This window comes from Motacilla alba, chromosome 19, assembly GCF_015832195.1.
Source record: "Motacilla alba alba isolate MOTALB_02 chromosome 19, Motacilla_alba_V1.0_pri, whole genome shotgun sequence".
Taxonomy (NCBI): Eukaryota; Metazoa; Chordata; class Aves; order Passeriformes; family Motacillidae; genus Motacilla; species Motacilla alba.
Window position 1 is genome coordinate 10,323,454 of NC_052034.1, and position 15,443 is coordinate 10,338,896.

The 15,443-nt window shown below is 53.6% G+C and overlaps 1 protein-coding gene across 1 annotated transcript in view; it reads right to left on the bottom strand.

Moving 5' to 3' along the window:
• Positions 1 to 15,443, bottom strand: part of LOC119710000 (S-adenosyl-L-methionine-dependent tRNA 4-demethylwyosine synthase TYW1-like) — a 78,096-nt gene that overhangs the window by 2,016 nt on the left and 60,637 nt on the right. The window contains exon 13 of the mRNA XM_038158449.1: positions 11,086 to 11,253. Within this exon, the coding sequence (XP_038014377.1) occupies positions 11,086 to 11,253 (168 nt within the window). The remainder of the gene's footprint in view (positions 1 to 11,085; positions 11,254 to 15,443) is intronic.

Below are 15,443 nucleotides of genomic sequence, written 5' to 3' on the forward strand. Positions count from 1 at the left end.
GTGCCAAGGTGGGGACATGTGTGAGGCCACCAGGAGAGCAATGGCAGAGGAGACACCGTGTCACCTGTAAAGGAAAAATCCTGATCCCAAAGAGGATCGGGGCTCTGCAGAGCTGAGTTCCCCCCCAGGGCTGGGGAGGTGACAATGTCATACCTGACATCAAACTCTGCTCCCTCCAGGTTTGATCCATGAACACTCAGCAAATTAAAGGGCAAATCCCAAACCAGAGGATCCAGCAAAGCCTTTAAGGCTCAAGGGGGATTGGCCTCCCACTGCCAGAGGGTTGGATGGGCCAATGGGAGGGAATTCTCCCCAGTGGGGGGGGGGGGGGGGGGGGGAGGGGCTGGGATGGAATTTCCAGAGCAGATGTGGCTGCCCCTGGATCCCTGGCCGTGTCCAAGGCCAGGCTGGACAGGGCTTGGAGCAGCCTGGGACAGCAAGGTGTCCCTGCCATGGCAGGGGTGGAACTGGAAGGGTTTGAGGTCCCTTCTCACCCAACCCCCTCCATGACTGTGTTTCCCATTCCCACCAGAACAACCAAGCTGGGATCCATTCCAAAGCAGATCAATCAATAATCACCATTTTTAGTGCAGTGACAGCACAGCCATGAACCACAACACCAGAGGGGCAGGTGTGTAATGAGGAGAAATGGCTCCTGCTGAGGAATAAATCCCAAATCCAGAGTGGGGAAGAATAGCCCCAACTGCCCTACTGAGATTTACAGCTTGCATTTAGCAATGTTGTGATTGTTCCATGGGGAACAAAAGATTTTCGGCTCAAAGCAGTTTCACAGCATCCATAAAACAGGTGAGCCAACCCTAAACATCCCTGGGATCCCAGCCTAACATGGGCAGGTGGTTTAGGGAACTGTTCACTGCCTATCGAGCCCTTCAGGGTGATAAATACATCAACAGAAGATAAAGGGCTGAGATTCCTCCCCTGGTTCTTCCCTAAGCTGGAATCACAGTGTTACAGCTCCTTCACCTGGCCCTGGGCTAGGCTGGGCTGGAAAGAGAAACTCTCCCTCCCTGAGGGCTCTGCCCAGCACTGGGGTGACTCAGGAACCTTCCCTTGGAGCTCCTGGAGCCCCTGAGCTCCAGTCCCCAGGGTCCCAACACCCACTGCTCCCCACAGACGTGGCACGGATGCACAGCCAGGAAAGCCCTGATGGAATCCTGCAGATCCTCCAGGGCAAGGAGCACTGCTCCGGGCAGGATGGGATACAAGAGGCACAGGAATGAGGGGAAATGAAATCCCAGGCTGGTCAGGCTGGAAGGGAGCCCAGAGGGTCACTGGTGCCACCTCCCTGCTCAGGCAGGGCCATCCCAGAGCCCAGGGCACAGGATTGTGTGCAGAGGGCTCTGCAGGATCCCCGCTGAGAGAGACTCCAGCCCCTCCCTGGGCAGCCTGTTCAGGGCTGGGCACTGCCCAGGGCAGAAGTTCTGCCTCCTGTGCAGGGGCACTCGCTGGGCTCAGGCCCTGCCCGTGGCTCTGGTGCCACTGCTGGGCCTGGAGCAGAGCCTGGGCCCTGCTCTGCCCCTCCCTGCACACAGGGACACCCAGGGACAGACAGGGACAGACAGGGACACCCAGGGACAGACAGGGACACCCAGGGACACCCAGGGACACCCAGGGACAGACAGGGACACCCAGGGCTGAGGGCCCCTCTCAGCTGGGGCTCCTCTCCAGCCTGAGCAGCTCCAGCTCCCTCAGCCTTTCCTGGGCACAGAGATGCTCCAGGCCCTCCTCATCCTCCCAGCCTGAGCTGGCCCCGCTCCAGGAGCTCCTGTCCCTGCTGTGCTGAGGATCCTGAGCTGGACACAGCACCCCAGAGGTGCCCCCAGGGCTGGGATCCCTCCCTGAGCTGCTGGGTCAGGACAATTAATTAATTAATTACCAATTCATTAACCCCAGGACACCACTGGTCCCCAGGGCTCTCTGCTGACCCAGGGACAGCTCAGGGTCCCCCAGGCCCCCTCCTGACAGAGCTGGAACAGGACAGCCCCAGGACAGGGCTGGGCTGGGCTGGGCCCATTCCTCACAGAGCCCCACGTCAAACTGGGAGAGATCCATGAATCCAAACTGGGATATATCCATACATCCAGACTGGGATAGATCCATGGATCCATACATCCAGACTGGGATAGATCCATGGATCCAAACTGAGATATATCCATACATCCAGACGGGGATAGATCCATGGATCCATACATCCAGACTGGGATATATCCATACATCCAGCCTGAGACAGATCCATAGATCCATGTATCCAAACTGGGACAAATCCATATATCCTTATGTGCACTCTGGGACAGCTCCATATATCCACACTGGGGTATATCCATCCATGCAAGCTGGGATATATCCATATATCAAATCAGAAACTGGGATTAAATGGAGAGCCTGGTTCCCTGGAAGCATCTGCAGAGCCTGGCTGAGCCCTCCCTTTGCTCCTGAACTGCCAGGAGTGGCCCTGACCAGGACAATTCCATCACTTCTCTTTGGCAGTAGATTCACAGCTGCTCTCACTGCAGCAGGAGCAGGTCCTGCTCCCAAAATCCATCAACATTCCTGAAGGAGAAGAGCCACGCTCCAGATTGCTTTTCTTATCAACATATTTGCAGAGGCAATTTGGGGGGGTGGGAACATGTGCACAGATTAAGGACAATCCAGGAGCACCATGCACTACATTCCCCCAGACATGAGCACTGCTGAGAAATAATCCCAGGTGTATCTGACAGGATAAAATATGGGAGAGAAGCTGTGATGTGACACAGGGAATGCTGAGGAATGGAAGGCAGCTAAAACCAATTAGTTTGTCCTACCAAGGGTAATGTTGTATTTCCCTCAGAGCCAGCCAGGCTGGCAGGTTGGAGGCTCCTCCTGAGCCACTCACTCCAGTCGTGCACCACAAACATCCAGAGGATTTTCAGAGAAGGACTGAACACACAGGAGAAAGTGGAGCAGAGCAGGAGGAAAAAGAAAGAAAAGGCTGTGGTGGCTCCAGCAGGGCTGGAAGCACAGGGCCCATCCTGCATGGAGAACTTCCCTCCTTGGAGCTGTGCTGCCCTGCAGGATCCCTGGGGAGCACAGGGGGCGTGGGGGAGACCCCAGAGCTTTGGGGCTGTCCCAGCTCCTCTCTGGTGAGAATCCTACAAACAGTGGGGTTGGAAAACTTCTCCAGGATCACTGAGTCCAGCCATCCCCCAGCACTGCCAAGGCCACCACTGACCCATGTCCCCAAGTGCCACATCCACAGGGCTGTTAAACCCCTATGGGCACAGAGACACTGACACTGCCCTGGGCAGCTGTGCCAGGGCTGGAGAACCCTTTCAGTGAGAAATTTTCCCAATATCCAACCTGATCCTACCCTGGCCCAGCCTGAGGTCCTTCCCTCTTGTTCCCTCCCTCCTGTTGAGGATTCAAGGATACAAAGCCCTCAAATCCAACAAATGGATTTTCCCTGGGGGATGCACAGGATTTAATGGTTAAATCCAGCAATTTTCACAGAGTTTTAAAGACCATACACCAAAAATAACAATCAGCAGCCAGCAGGGAAATCAGCCCCATAAAAAAACCACAAACAAACAAAAACCCCAACCCAGAACAAACAAAACCTGCCCCTTCCAAATCAAACACAAATAACCATAGAAAAAAACCCAGAAAGCTTCCCCCAAAGACAAACCCTAAAAATCACAATAAACAAAAATAAAAGAGAACAACACAATTCCCCCCAAAAATCCAAACACCCTAAAACAGTGGAAAAAACTTCAAACCCAAATGACATACCAGAAAAAACCTCTAAATCCTTCCCCCAAAAAATAAACCTGAAAAAACCAAAACCAAGCAAAAAACCCAAATCAAACAAAAAAACCTCAAAGCCAACCAAACCCCAAACCAACCCAAGCTCACCAAAACCAACCAAAAAAACACCCAAAGCAGACTAAGACTCCTCCCAAAGTAAACCAAAACCCCAAGACAAAACAAACAAACGCAAAAGAACCCCCCCAAGAAATCCCAAACCAAACCCAAATGCCACACAAAAAACAACCAACCAAAACCCAACATGAAACACTCGGTGCACACAGACTGTGACCCACACCCACCTCTGGGGGACGCACATCTGGACTGTCAGAGGGACAGACAGACACCCGTGAGCTGTGCACAGGGCTCTCCCAGCTGCTGGAACTCCATCCCACAGCAGCAGCTCCGAGGGGCAGATCCATCCTGCTCTGTGCCTGGTTCACCTGAACCCCCCTTCCCAACCCCCAGGACAGCAACATCCCTCCTTCCCTCCTTCCCTCGGCGCTCTGGCCTGTGACCACGGAGCACCCCGGGCTGGAAGGAGCTGGGGGGGCTGGAAGGAGGTGGTTGGGCTGGAGCAGGAGCTGTCAGAGCAGAGGTGACTCCATGCCCAGGTGGGACCCAGGAATAAGATCCCCCTCCAGGGGTGGCTGCCAGCCCTGAGCCCTGTGCCCACCAGTGGCCACTTCCCTGGGCACAGCATCAGAAAGGGAAAATCATCTGGGGGGCTCCATCTTGAACTCCTCCATTTCCCTCTGGGGACAGCTCATCCCTGGGATAAAGCAGGAGCTTTGCACCTTCCCACAGGCTGCCATCAAACACAGCACACTTCATCACCTGCCAGCACCAGCTCTCCAAGACAAGCAAATAATTCCCAGAATTATGACCCCTTTCTCACCTCATTAAGGCTCACAATTATTTAAGGCTCCCTTTGTCTGACAGGGGAAGTGACTGAACTGGAGTCACTCAGCAAAACAAGGAGAAATATTGTGTGAAATTACACTGAACAGGGTCACAGTGCTTGGCAAAAACCTGCAAACTCCTCCTTTTGAATTATAACCCCAACCTCGGGCTTTAGGAGGGAATTGAGCCGGTTTTTAAGTCGCAGTTGAGTAAGAGATGGTAATAATGGCCTTAAGAGGAAGGAGGGCTGGGTTAGATGGGATATTGGGATGAATTGTTCCCTGGGAGGGTGGGCAGGCCCTGGCACAGGGTGCCCAGAGCAGCTGGGACTGCCCCTGGATCCCTGGCAGTGCCCAAGACCAGGCTGGACTTTGGGGCTTGGAGCAGCCTGGGACAGTGGAAGGTGTCCCTGCCATGGAGGGGTGGCACTGGATGGGGTTTAGGTCTCTTCCCACCCAAACCATTCCCTGACTGATCCCACAAGCAGTGGGACGCCAGGAACACAGAGCTGAGCCTCTCCACATCCCAGTCCATGGGGCTGAAGGAAAACCAGCACAGGTACACAGCCCTGGGAACAAGCAAGCCTTAAATCCCTCAGCAGCTCTGCAGACAGGATCTAGGAGCAGCCACCAGCACCACAATTCCCATCAGTTTTAGCTGGGAACAACAAGCAGCCTTTGCAGTTCCACCCTCAGTGACTTCAGCCAGTGCTCAGGAGCCATCAGAGGTGTCAGGGCACAGGGAACTCCTCCAGAGGCAGCACATGGAATGCCTGGAGATGGAATTCACTGTTCTGGATCCCCAAAGAGTGGGACAACCTGAACTGGCCTGAGCAGAGCCACAGCCCATGGAATCCTGTGCTGATCCCCCTGACCCCGGGGTGCTGTTCTAAGGGAAGGTTCTTAATGGCAGATTTGGGGTTTTTAATCCCTGCCCAGCTGCCAATGGAGCCAGGGCTCCACCTGGCAGCTCCCACTCCCAGGGATGGAAGCCGGGTAACTTCAGCACAACGGAGAGCTACTTATCATCACTGACACAGCCAGGCCAGCAGAGCCACCTTCCTGCTGCCAGGAGACAAGGGATAGGAAGAAAACCTTCGGGAATTCCACCATTCCTTGCTCACAGCTGCTCTAAGGAGGCTGCTTGGCTGCTGAGACACCTTGTCCTCATCTGGGGTCACCTTGTCCACACCTGGGCTCCACACCATCCCCTGCTCTGCTACAGATCCCGGGATGTTCCATCTCTTTGTGACCCTCTCCTCCAGGTTTGGTTTTCCCTCGATGCTGTCCCTGGATCACAAGGACAGCTCCCACGCTCCGAAGGACAGAGGCAGGAAGGAACTGAACGTGATGGACTCTTTGTCCCTGACGCACCCCTTGTCAGGGGATGTGCAGCTGGGAGTGAAGTGCTTCCTCTTCCTCCCTAAATATAGCTGGGATGCTCAGCATGGGATGCTCAGCATGGAACACTTCAGAGCCCATCCCCGAGCTCCGGGCCCAGCCCAGCTGTGCCCGCACCGGGAGGAAAAGGCCAAGTCCCTCCTGGCTGGGACGATTTTGTTGCTGAAGGACAGGGATGGGCACCTCTAGCCAGGCTGTTCCCTGTCCCCAGCACTTGCCCTGGAGGTGCTGTGACACACCCAGCACTACAGCCACACAGAATTCTGGGCTGGTTTGGGTTGGAAGAGACCTTAAATCCCATCCAGTGCCACCCCTGCCATGGGGACACCTTCCACTGTCCCAGGCTGCTCCAAACCCCATCCAGCCTGGCCTTGGGCACTGCCAGGGATCCAGGGGCAGCCCCAGCTGCTCTGGGCACCCTGTGCCAGGGCCTGCCCACCCTCTCAAGTGTGTTTGGGTATGGGAAATGAAATTAGTGAAGGGATGTCCCCAAAAGCCTGTCCCTTTGTGTATGCCAAGGTGCCCCTGCCATGCTGGAGAACACAAGGCTATCCCGGACCACATCCAACAGGGAGAGAACCCAGCTGGTGAGGAAAGGAAGGGCTGGAGCACACAGCTGCACCTGTAGCATGAGGGAGTGTCTGCATCCAGGGAGGGACACTCTGCTTGTGCACTCTTGGCTGTGGGCTGGAGGGAGGTGGATGTTGGTCCTTTCTCTCAGGAACAAGCCACAGGACAAGAGGAAACAGTCACAAATTGTGCCAGGGTGCCAGGGGAGGTTCAGGTTGGATATCAGGGAAAATTTCCTCACTGAAAGGGTGGTCAGGGCCTGGCACAGCTGCCCAGGGCAGGGGTGGAATCCCCATGCCTGGAAGTGTCCCAAAGATGTGTGGATGTGGCACGTGGGGACATGGCTGCTGGGTGGCCAGTTGGACTTAATGATCTTGTAGAGCTTTCCCGACCATCCCAGGCCTGTCAGATTAATTAAAGCATAAAGGGCTGATGACAGCAGGGTGCTGAGCCCACCCTGTTCATATCACCCTGTGAGCTCAGACAGAGCTCCAGACAGAGCAGGCACTGGAATTTCAGGAGCATTCCCTGAGCTGTGCATCCCCCAGTGAGCAGGAAATCAGCCCTGGGGTCCCAGGGATGCTCGGACATGGAACCTTCCTGTCCTGCCCCAGAGCTCTGGGATCCCAGTGCCTCAGCTTGCCTGAGGGCAGCAGCACACACAGCACCAATTGAACTGGCCAGAAACTGGTGTTGTAAAGCCCCAGGGAGCTGGAAAACAACCACCTGCTCCAGGGGGGAACAGGGTTAATGAACAAAATGGACTGGAAGTGCTTCGGGACAAGGACAGTGTGGAACACACATGGAAAGCAAATCCAGCACCGCAGGGCACAGGGATTTAGTCCAGAAATGACCAAGATATTGAATTTCCTTCAGAGAAATCCTCCCTGCGAGGCAGCTGCAGCACCTTCCCCCTTCTCAGGAGCTCTTTTGGTCCTCCTGAGGGTGCACTGACTGTCCCAACCAGGAACAGCAGCAGCCTCAGGCCTCTCTCTGGAAAAGGTCCCTGGAATTAACTGTTCCATTAAAAAGTTGCTGCTGTGTCGATATCTCAGTCCATTAGTTCAAAGCCATAAATGCCATTTTTGTGACCATGGTTTATGGGATTTACTCGAAAGCAAAGAGAATTACTCAAGAATTCAGCATTGTTGCTGGGGAATCAAAGAGGATGGAGCCCAAACACCAGGCAGCTCCCAAAGAGAGATGGGAACCAGGGGAGGGCCGGGAGGAGGATGCAGGAAGGGCAGGGAAGAGGAGCTCCCAGCCAAGGGAAGGCTGCACCCAGCTCTGACTGTCCCCACTCATCCCTCAGGCTCCAGCAGGACCCACCCATCCCTGGCAGTGCCCAAGGCCAGGCTGGACAGGGCTTGGAGCAGCCTGGGACAGTGGGAGATGTCCCTGCCATGGCAGGGGTGGCACTGGATGGGCTTTAGGGTCCCTCCCCACTCAAACCAGTCTGGGATCTGAGGAGCTGATACCCAGTGCCCCAAAGCCACGGAAATCCCAGTAACAGGTGGATCCTCAGGGCATGGGCACAGGGGCTGTTCTCTGGGGTGATCTTTAGGGATGTGGGAAGAGTAAGTGGAAATCCAACATCTTGTTGTGAGGATTCAGTTTTTAGGACTTTTTGAGCTCCCCTGGGATCCAAAGCTCTCTGAGGTTCAAGTGGGATCCATCCTCCCCTGAGGGCTCCCAGGAGCACCTCCCAGAGAGCAGAACCCACTGCTGGCCAGCAAGGAAAAGGGACCAGGAGGCTGAACAGGAGAGTTTTAGGACCCTGAAGGCCCCCAGGTGCCCCAGTTCCCATCTAAGGGCCACCCCATGACCTCCAGAGAGAGAAAACAACACCAGACACAAACCCTGCAGTTTGCTTTCCTTAAAATCCCTTTTCTCCCTAAATCCCTGCCCTTAAGAGACTTCAGAGCTCAAGTCCTGAATGTCACTCATCACAAGCAGGTGCCAATCAACAAGTCCCATCCATCCCAGGCAGCAGCTGCAGGATGAATGATTTCTGACATTCCCAGACTCCTTCCTACAGGCTGGCATTCAATGGCAACATTAAACTTATCAGGAGCATCATTTGAACACCTCCAAACTCAGACCTAGGAAAACACAGTGAAATAAATCACATTTCTTAATGATTTTTATCACACTCTTCCTGCAACTCCTTAATTTTTTTAAAGACCCCTTTGATTTTGCAATTACTCACTCCAGTTTGATCAATCCCAGAGCACAGGTCTTCCTGCAAATAATAGGCACTGACAGATTATGCTCTCCACTAGAGCCTGAAACACAAAAATTAAACCCTAATGGAAATAAATTTATTTTTATTAGCTATTTTAGCACTGAGGACAGATTGTTTCCCACAGACACCCTCTGCTAATGGCTGTGGAAGTAGAAGCAGCTGTTTAATTCCTCCTGGACAGGTACCAATTTATTCTCTTTGCTAATGGTGTTACTTAAATTCTGCCTCAAGAAGGTTTCTGCAATCTGTTTGTTTGCTTTCCTGGACCTTACAATGCAAAAGGAGATTCTGCTTTCTCAGGAATAGTTGCCAGTGGCAACAGCCAGGAGTGAGACTTTAAATAAAGCCAATTTAAGGTGAGATCAAACACAACCAGTGCCAGGTGTCCTGATTTTCTCTGCTCCTTCCCAGCTGCTCCCTTTGCAGATTCCAAAGTAGGTTTAGACTGGATATTCAGGAGAAATTCCTCCTTGGGAGGGTGGGCAGGCCCTGGCACAGGGTGCCCAGAGCAGCTGGGGCTGCCCCTGGATCCCTGGCAGTGCCCAAGGCCAGGCTGGACTTTGGGGCTTGGAGCACTCTGGGATCATGGAAGGTGTCCCTGCCCATGGCTTTAAGGTCCTTCCAACCCAAAGCATTCCAGGAATCTACAATTTCATCAGGTGCCCAGCTGGCACATTATTATCTTTTTCTGCCGTCCTTCTATTAATCTTTTCTGAAGCTCAGAAAGCAAATATGTACTCTTTATTTTTCATTTCCTGCATACTTGTAATTTTTTTTGGCATTTCACTTGTATTTCATTTCGTTTCCTTTCCAGTACTTGAAAGAGAGATGGTGACAAACCTTTCCAGCAGGACCTATTGCAAGGGCTGATGGATTTAAACAGCAGCAGGGCTGATTTCCATTTGATATAAGAGAATATTTTTTACCATGAGGGTGGTGAGGCCCTGGCAGAGGTTGCCCAGAGAAGCTGTCATGACAATGGGGACCTTGAGGAGCTGGAGCATGTCCAGGGAAGGGACTGGAGCTGGGGAAGGGTCTGGAGCCCCAGGAGCAGCTGAGGGAGCTGGGAAGGGGCTCAGCCTGGAGAAAAGGAGGCTCAGGGGGGCCCTTGTGGCTCTGCACAGCTCCTGACAGGAGGGGACAGCCGGGGGGGTCGGGCTCTGCTCCAGGGAACAGGGACAGGAGGAGAGGGAACGGCCTCAGGCTGGGCCAGGGGAGCCTCAGGTTGGATTTTGGGAAAATTCATTCCTGGAATTTGTTGTCCAGCCCTGGCACAGCTGCCCAGGGCAGTGGTGCAGTCCTCAGCCCTGGAGGGGTTTAACAGCCCTGTGCATGTGGCACTTGGGGACATGGGGCAGTGGTGGCCTTGGCAGTGCTGGGGGAGTGGTTGGGTTTTTCCAACCCAAATGATTCTGTGGTTCTCTGATTCAAATGTGGTGATTCTGCCTCTGGAGAGGTGGCTCAGAGCAACAGGAAAATAACAGAACATCCCTTGGGTCTGAGTGGCATCCAGGGGTGTGAAGGGCTGGAATTCTGGGGCACACCATGGATTCTCTTGGCCAGTGACTGGAGGGTCTTGGGAAGCTTTGGAATGGGCTGTGGCAGGAGCTCTCTGGCCACAGAGAGAAACACAACTTTCCCAGGCCTTTCTGGGAAAAGTCTGTGAGAAGATCAGAGAAAAGAATGAGAAACAATTCTTATCTTCACTTGCTGCTGCTGTTGTTGTGAACATGTGGAATGTGTTACGGAGATTTGTTTACCAAAGGGTGGTTTCTTAATTAGCCAATGGTGATGGGTTTGGATTGAAGTCAAAGTCCAGCTGTATCCTAACTGTCTATAAAGCAATGGCTTTCTTAATAACAATATAGTAAATAGATTGATCAGCCTTCTGTGAATCATGGAGTCCATGCTAATTATTACCCAGCGGGGCCCGCTGCAGTGACAATGGGCTGCCCAGGGCAGGGGTGGAGTCCCCACGCCTGGAGGGGTTTAACACAGGTGTGCACGTGGCACTTGGGGACGTGGGTCAGAGGTGGCCTTGGCGCTGCTGGGCTGGACACAAAGATCCCAGAGGGCTTTTCCAGCCTAAACGATTTGGGATAACTCTGGAGAACAAGGCTGTTAGAAGCAAAGAAGTGGCTGTGCCCTCCCAGGCAGGCTCACCTTGCTGTGGGCCAGCAGCAGGCAGTTGGAGTGCTCGTGCTCGCAGGCGATGCCGTACTCCGGGAGCAGCCGCGCCAGCTCCTGCACGAAGCTCACCACCTCCCCGTGCCACGGCACGTTGGCCATGGTCAGGCTGCTGGCAGAGCTCTCCCCGCAGTAGGTCACACCCTGGGAACACAGAGAAACAGGATAGTTAGCTCAGCCCCTCCCAGCCCTGGCAGTGCCAGCCACAGCAAACCCTGCAGCTGCCGGCTCTGCTCCCTCACACCCCATCCCATGGCAAGGTCATAGATCCGGAGATGGCATCAAAATGGGTCCCTCCTGCAGTGACACATCCCCAAAGTACCGTGCCAGGTGTCCCCAGCAGTGACACACAGGCTGGGCTTGATCCTGGAACGCTGCTTAAACAGGAAAAGGCAGGATGCTCCTGAGTGACCAAGGGACCTTGGAGAATGTCACTGGGGCTGGAAATGTGACAAGTCTGGAAGAGTCTCATGGGCAACCAATGCCATGTTAGTGGGACACTCCCAGAGATCCGGTCCATGTGCCACAGAGCTCTGGGCCTCTTCCTTTCAACTCCAGGCTGTGATTTCTGCCCTGCCCTACCTGTACCCAAACCAAGCAGGTCCCTGGGTGGGCTGTACCCATCCTGTGCACATGGAGCTGACGGCCACTGGGAGCATCCCTGGCACAGCAGAGACCGACACAAAGCTCAGTCCCTCCCTGGTGGGAGCACTGGAGCTTTGGGAAGCAGCTTGTGGGTCATGTTCTGGAGGCAACCCCAAAACTGCCCCTGAAAGGTGACATCGTTCAAGGACACCTCCCCTGCAGATCTCGGGGTGTCAGAGAAATGGGGTTCCTGCTCCAGCTCCCTCCCCACCCCTCCCCCCCCCACCATCCCCAGCCAGGCATGGATGGAGAACCCAGAGCAGAACTTGTGTTCCTCTGTCCCCACACAGAGCCAGGACACAAGCACTGCTGCTCTGGGGGACTGCTCAGGGAGTGGAACACCAACAGCTCTTCCCCACCACATCCACCGCCTTCAGCCTCTGAATCCAGAATTCCTGAGGCTGGAAGAGCCCTCCAGGATCACTGAGTCCAGCCTGTGACCAGTCACCACTGTGTCACCCAGCTCAGAGCACTGAGGGTCGTGTCCTTATCCAGCCACACCATTCAGGGATCAGCTATTCCTAACTTGGAGTAGCTGTTATCACCTGAACCGCCTAAACTACTGATTTAGTCTCAGCCATGACTTCAAATTTGCTTTTCCTTTTTTCTCTCCTTTTCTCCCTTTCTTTTCATTTTTCTTCCCTTCTTTCTCTTTTTTCTTTTTTTTCTTTCACTTATCCTTCCTTCCTTCCTTCCTTCCTTCCTTCCTTCCTTCCTTCCTTCCTTCCTTCCGCCACTTCCTTCCGCCACTTCCTTCCGCCACTTCCTTCCGCCACTTCCTTCCGCCACTTCCTTCCGCCACTTCCTTCCGCCACTTCCTTCCTTCCGCCACTTCCTTCCTTCCGCCACTTCCTTCCTTCCGCCACTTCCTTCCGCCACTTCCTTCCGCCACTTCCTTCCGCCACTTCCTTCCGCCACTTCCTTCCGCCACTTCCTTCCGCCACTTCCTTCCTTCCTTCCGCCACTTCCTTCCGCCACTTCCTTCCGCCACTTCCTTCCTTCCGCCACTTCCTTCCTTCCGCCACTTCCTTCCGCCACTTCCTTCTGCCACTTCCTTCCTTCCGCCACTTCCTTCCTTCCGCCACTTCCTTCCTTCCGCCACTTCCTTCCTCCCTTCCTCTCTCCCTCCCTCCTGGTTTACCCAGTGCATGACACAAAACCCCTGGACAGCACAGAACACCAAATGTTCCTTGCCCTGTGGTTTGCCCCACAGCACAAGCAGCTCAGTGAGGGATGAGCACTCAGTGTCACCCACCTGGGGTGCAGACCCTGCTCAGCTCTAGGGAGTCCTTTAATGTCTACTTGAAAATATTTCACAGCCAGGATCACAATCCCCATCAATTCCTCCCAATCAAATAATTCACTGCCAATTTCCCAGCAATTCATCCGCCATCCCTGAGAGAAGATCACACACCAGATCCCAGGGCTGGTCACAACCCTGGTGCCCGAAGTACAAAGAGAACAAAGGGCTTTTCCTCCAGACACCACCCAGCCCCTCTGCCCTCCTCTCTGGGTGGTTCCAGCCCCTCTGCTCTTGGGCTGAGCTCTTTTATTCCAGTCACAAAATCCCATCAAGCACCAGCCTTTACAACACAGTTTTATGGATATTGTGTCTGGCCCGCTCGTGGTTTCTCCCCTGGGAAGAACACTTTGACCTCTTTAAATGGAATTTGCATTCAGGTTCATGTGTGGCATGGCCATGGCACCTGCTCTAGCTGCCACAACACTCCCAGTTCCTGATTCACCTGCATTTCCCTGCACATGGAATGTGCGGACACATCTTTGCCAACACTTTCAACCACAGCACAGTGCACACACAGGGCTGTAGGAGCAACAGCCGAGTGATAATTTGGAACTGTACAAGTTTTGGAAGCAATTACTTTCTCACCCATTCATTTATGAGGGAATCCCCCCATTAATATGCCCAGGCACCATAACTCAGAGCCAGTTTGGAGGAAGACTGACAGGCCACAAGCCAGGGAGTGCTCACCAGGGATGTACATTCAGGCTTTTTTAGCCCAGCTCTGTAACTCTGAACCCAGAGTTTAAACATGTTTGTTCTCTATTAGTCAGTGTTATACCAGAGCAGCCAGCCACGCAAATCAGGGGTTTGTATCCCCAAAGTTTAGCTGGAGACACACTGCAATATTCTCCCCACACTCATTATCCAGATTATGATTTGAGTAGCATGAAAAATGTATGAGTATAGAGGGGGAAAATTCTTCAGAAGCTCCAACGTGATTCATGCTCTCAGTAAACTACAAAGGTATCGTTTACAAGCAAAGAAAGCACAGAGGCAAATGGAATAAGTGAGTGCTTGGCTGGCTGATTAATTCCCAGCACAAATCAATGGGAATCAGCTTCCAGCACACTGAAGGAAAGCAGCTTTCAACTTCCCTAACTTCTTCAAACTGGAGTTAATTAACAGCTGATAGCACTTAAAACCCGTGCGGAGCTGATGAGGGCGGTCACGTTCTGCTTTGCAGTAATACATGAAGACAGTTATTAAGACATCAAGAATTAAAAAGGAAAGGATCCCATTGTTCACCCAGAGCTCTCTCCCCAACCTCCCTGTGGCAGGAACAGCAACGATTCTGCCTCTTAATTACCTGCTTAATAAGGGTGCTTTGAGCAGCCTAATCCACAGAGCTCTGGCCAAGTACCTTGAAATGCAGAAGCCTTTGAAAAGCATCCCAGCTCTTCGTGGTTCTGCCAGGATGAATCCAGAGTAACTGTGCTGGGCATGCTATGGAGTTCCGAGAATCATGGAATCATGGAATGGTTTGGGTTGGAAAGGACCTTAAAGCCCATCCCATTCCACCCCTGCCATGGCAGGGACACCTTCCACTGTCCCAGGCTGCTCCAGCCCCAGTGTCCAGCCTGGCCTTGGGCACTGCCAGGGATCCAGGGGCAGTCACAGCTGCTCTGGGCAGCCTGTGCCAAGGCCTCTCCACCCTCACAGGGAACAATTCCTTCCCAATATCCCATCCAGCCCTGCCCTCTGGCAGTGGGAGCCATTCCCTGGGTCCTGTCACTCCACGCCCCTGTCCAAAGTCTCTCTCCATGTTTCCTGCAGGCTCCCTTCAGGCCCTGCAAGGTCACAATTCAGTCCCCCCAAAGCTTCTCCTCTCCAGGTGAACATTCCCAGCTGTCCCAGCCTTTCCTCCCAGCAGAGCTGCTCCATCCCTCTGCTCATCCTGGAGCCTCCTCTGGGCTCCTGCAGCAGCTCCAGCTCCTGCCTGTGCTGGGCCCAGAGCTGATTTTCAACTGTAATGGAGCTGAGTGAGCACAAGTGGATTGCCCAGAGCCTGTGCCAGGGTGGCTGCTGGTGCTGTGGGAAGCCAGGGAAGCACACTCCTGCCCCGAGGACCTGGCTCCTGCCCCGGGATGCAGACAGCCAGCAATCCCTTCAATCCCCAGGGCTCTGAAGGAAACAACTACAGCTGACAGTGCTTTGTTTCTCCACTCACACTCCAGACTTCCCAATTTAATTACTGAACAAAACAATTCTCTTCACTCTGGGCCCACAAATTATAAATTTAATTGAGGCTCGTGCAAATTAACAGAGAACAAAGTGTAGGCCAAGCTGCTGAGTGACTGAGACACTGTTTAAAATCTGGGCCAGCCGTGACCTCAGACAAATAAAAAAAGCCTCAATGCCTTGTTGATTGCCATCTCTGCAATGAAAA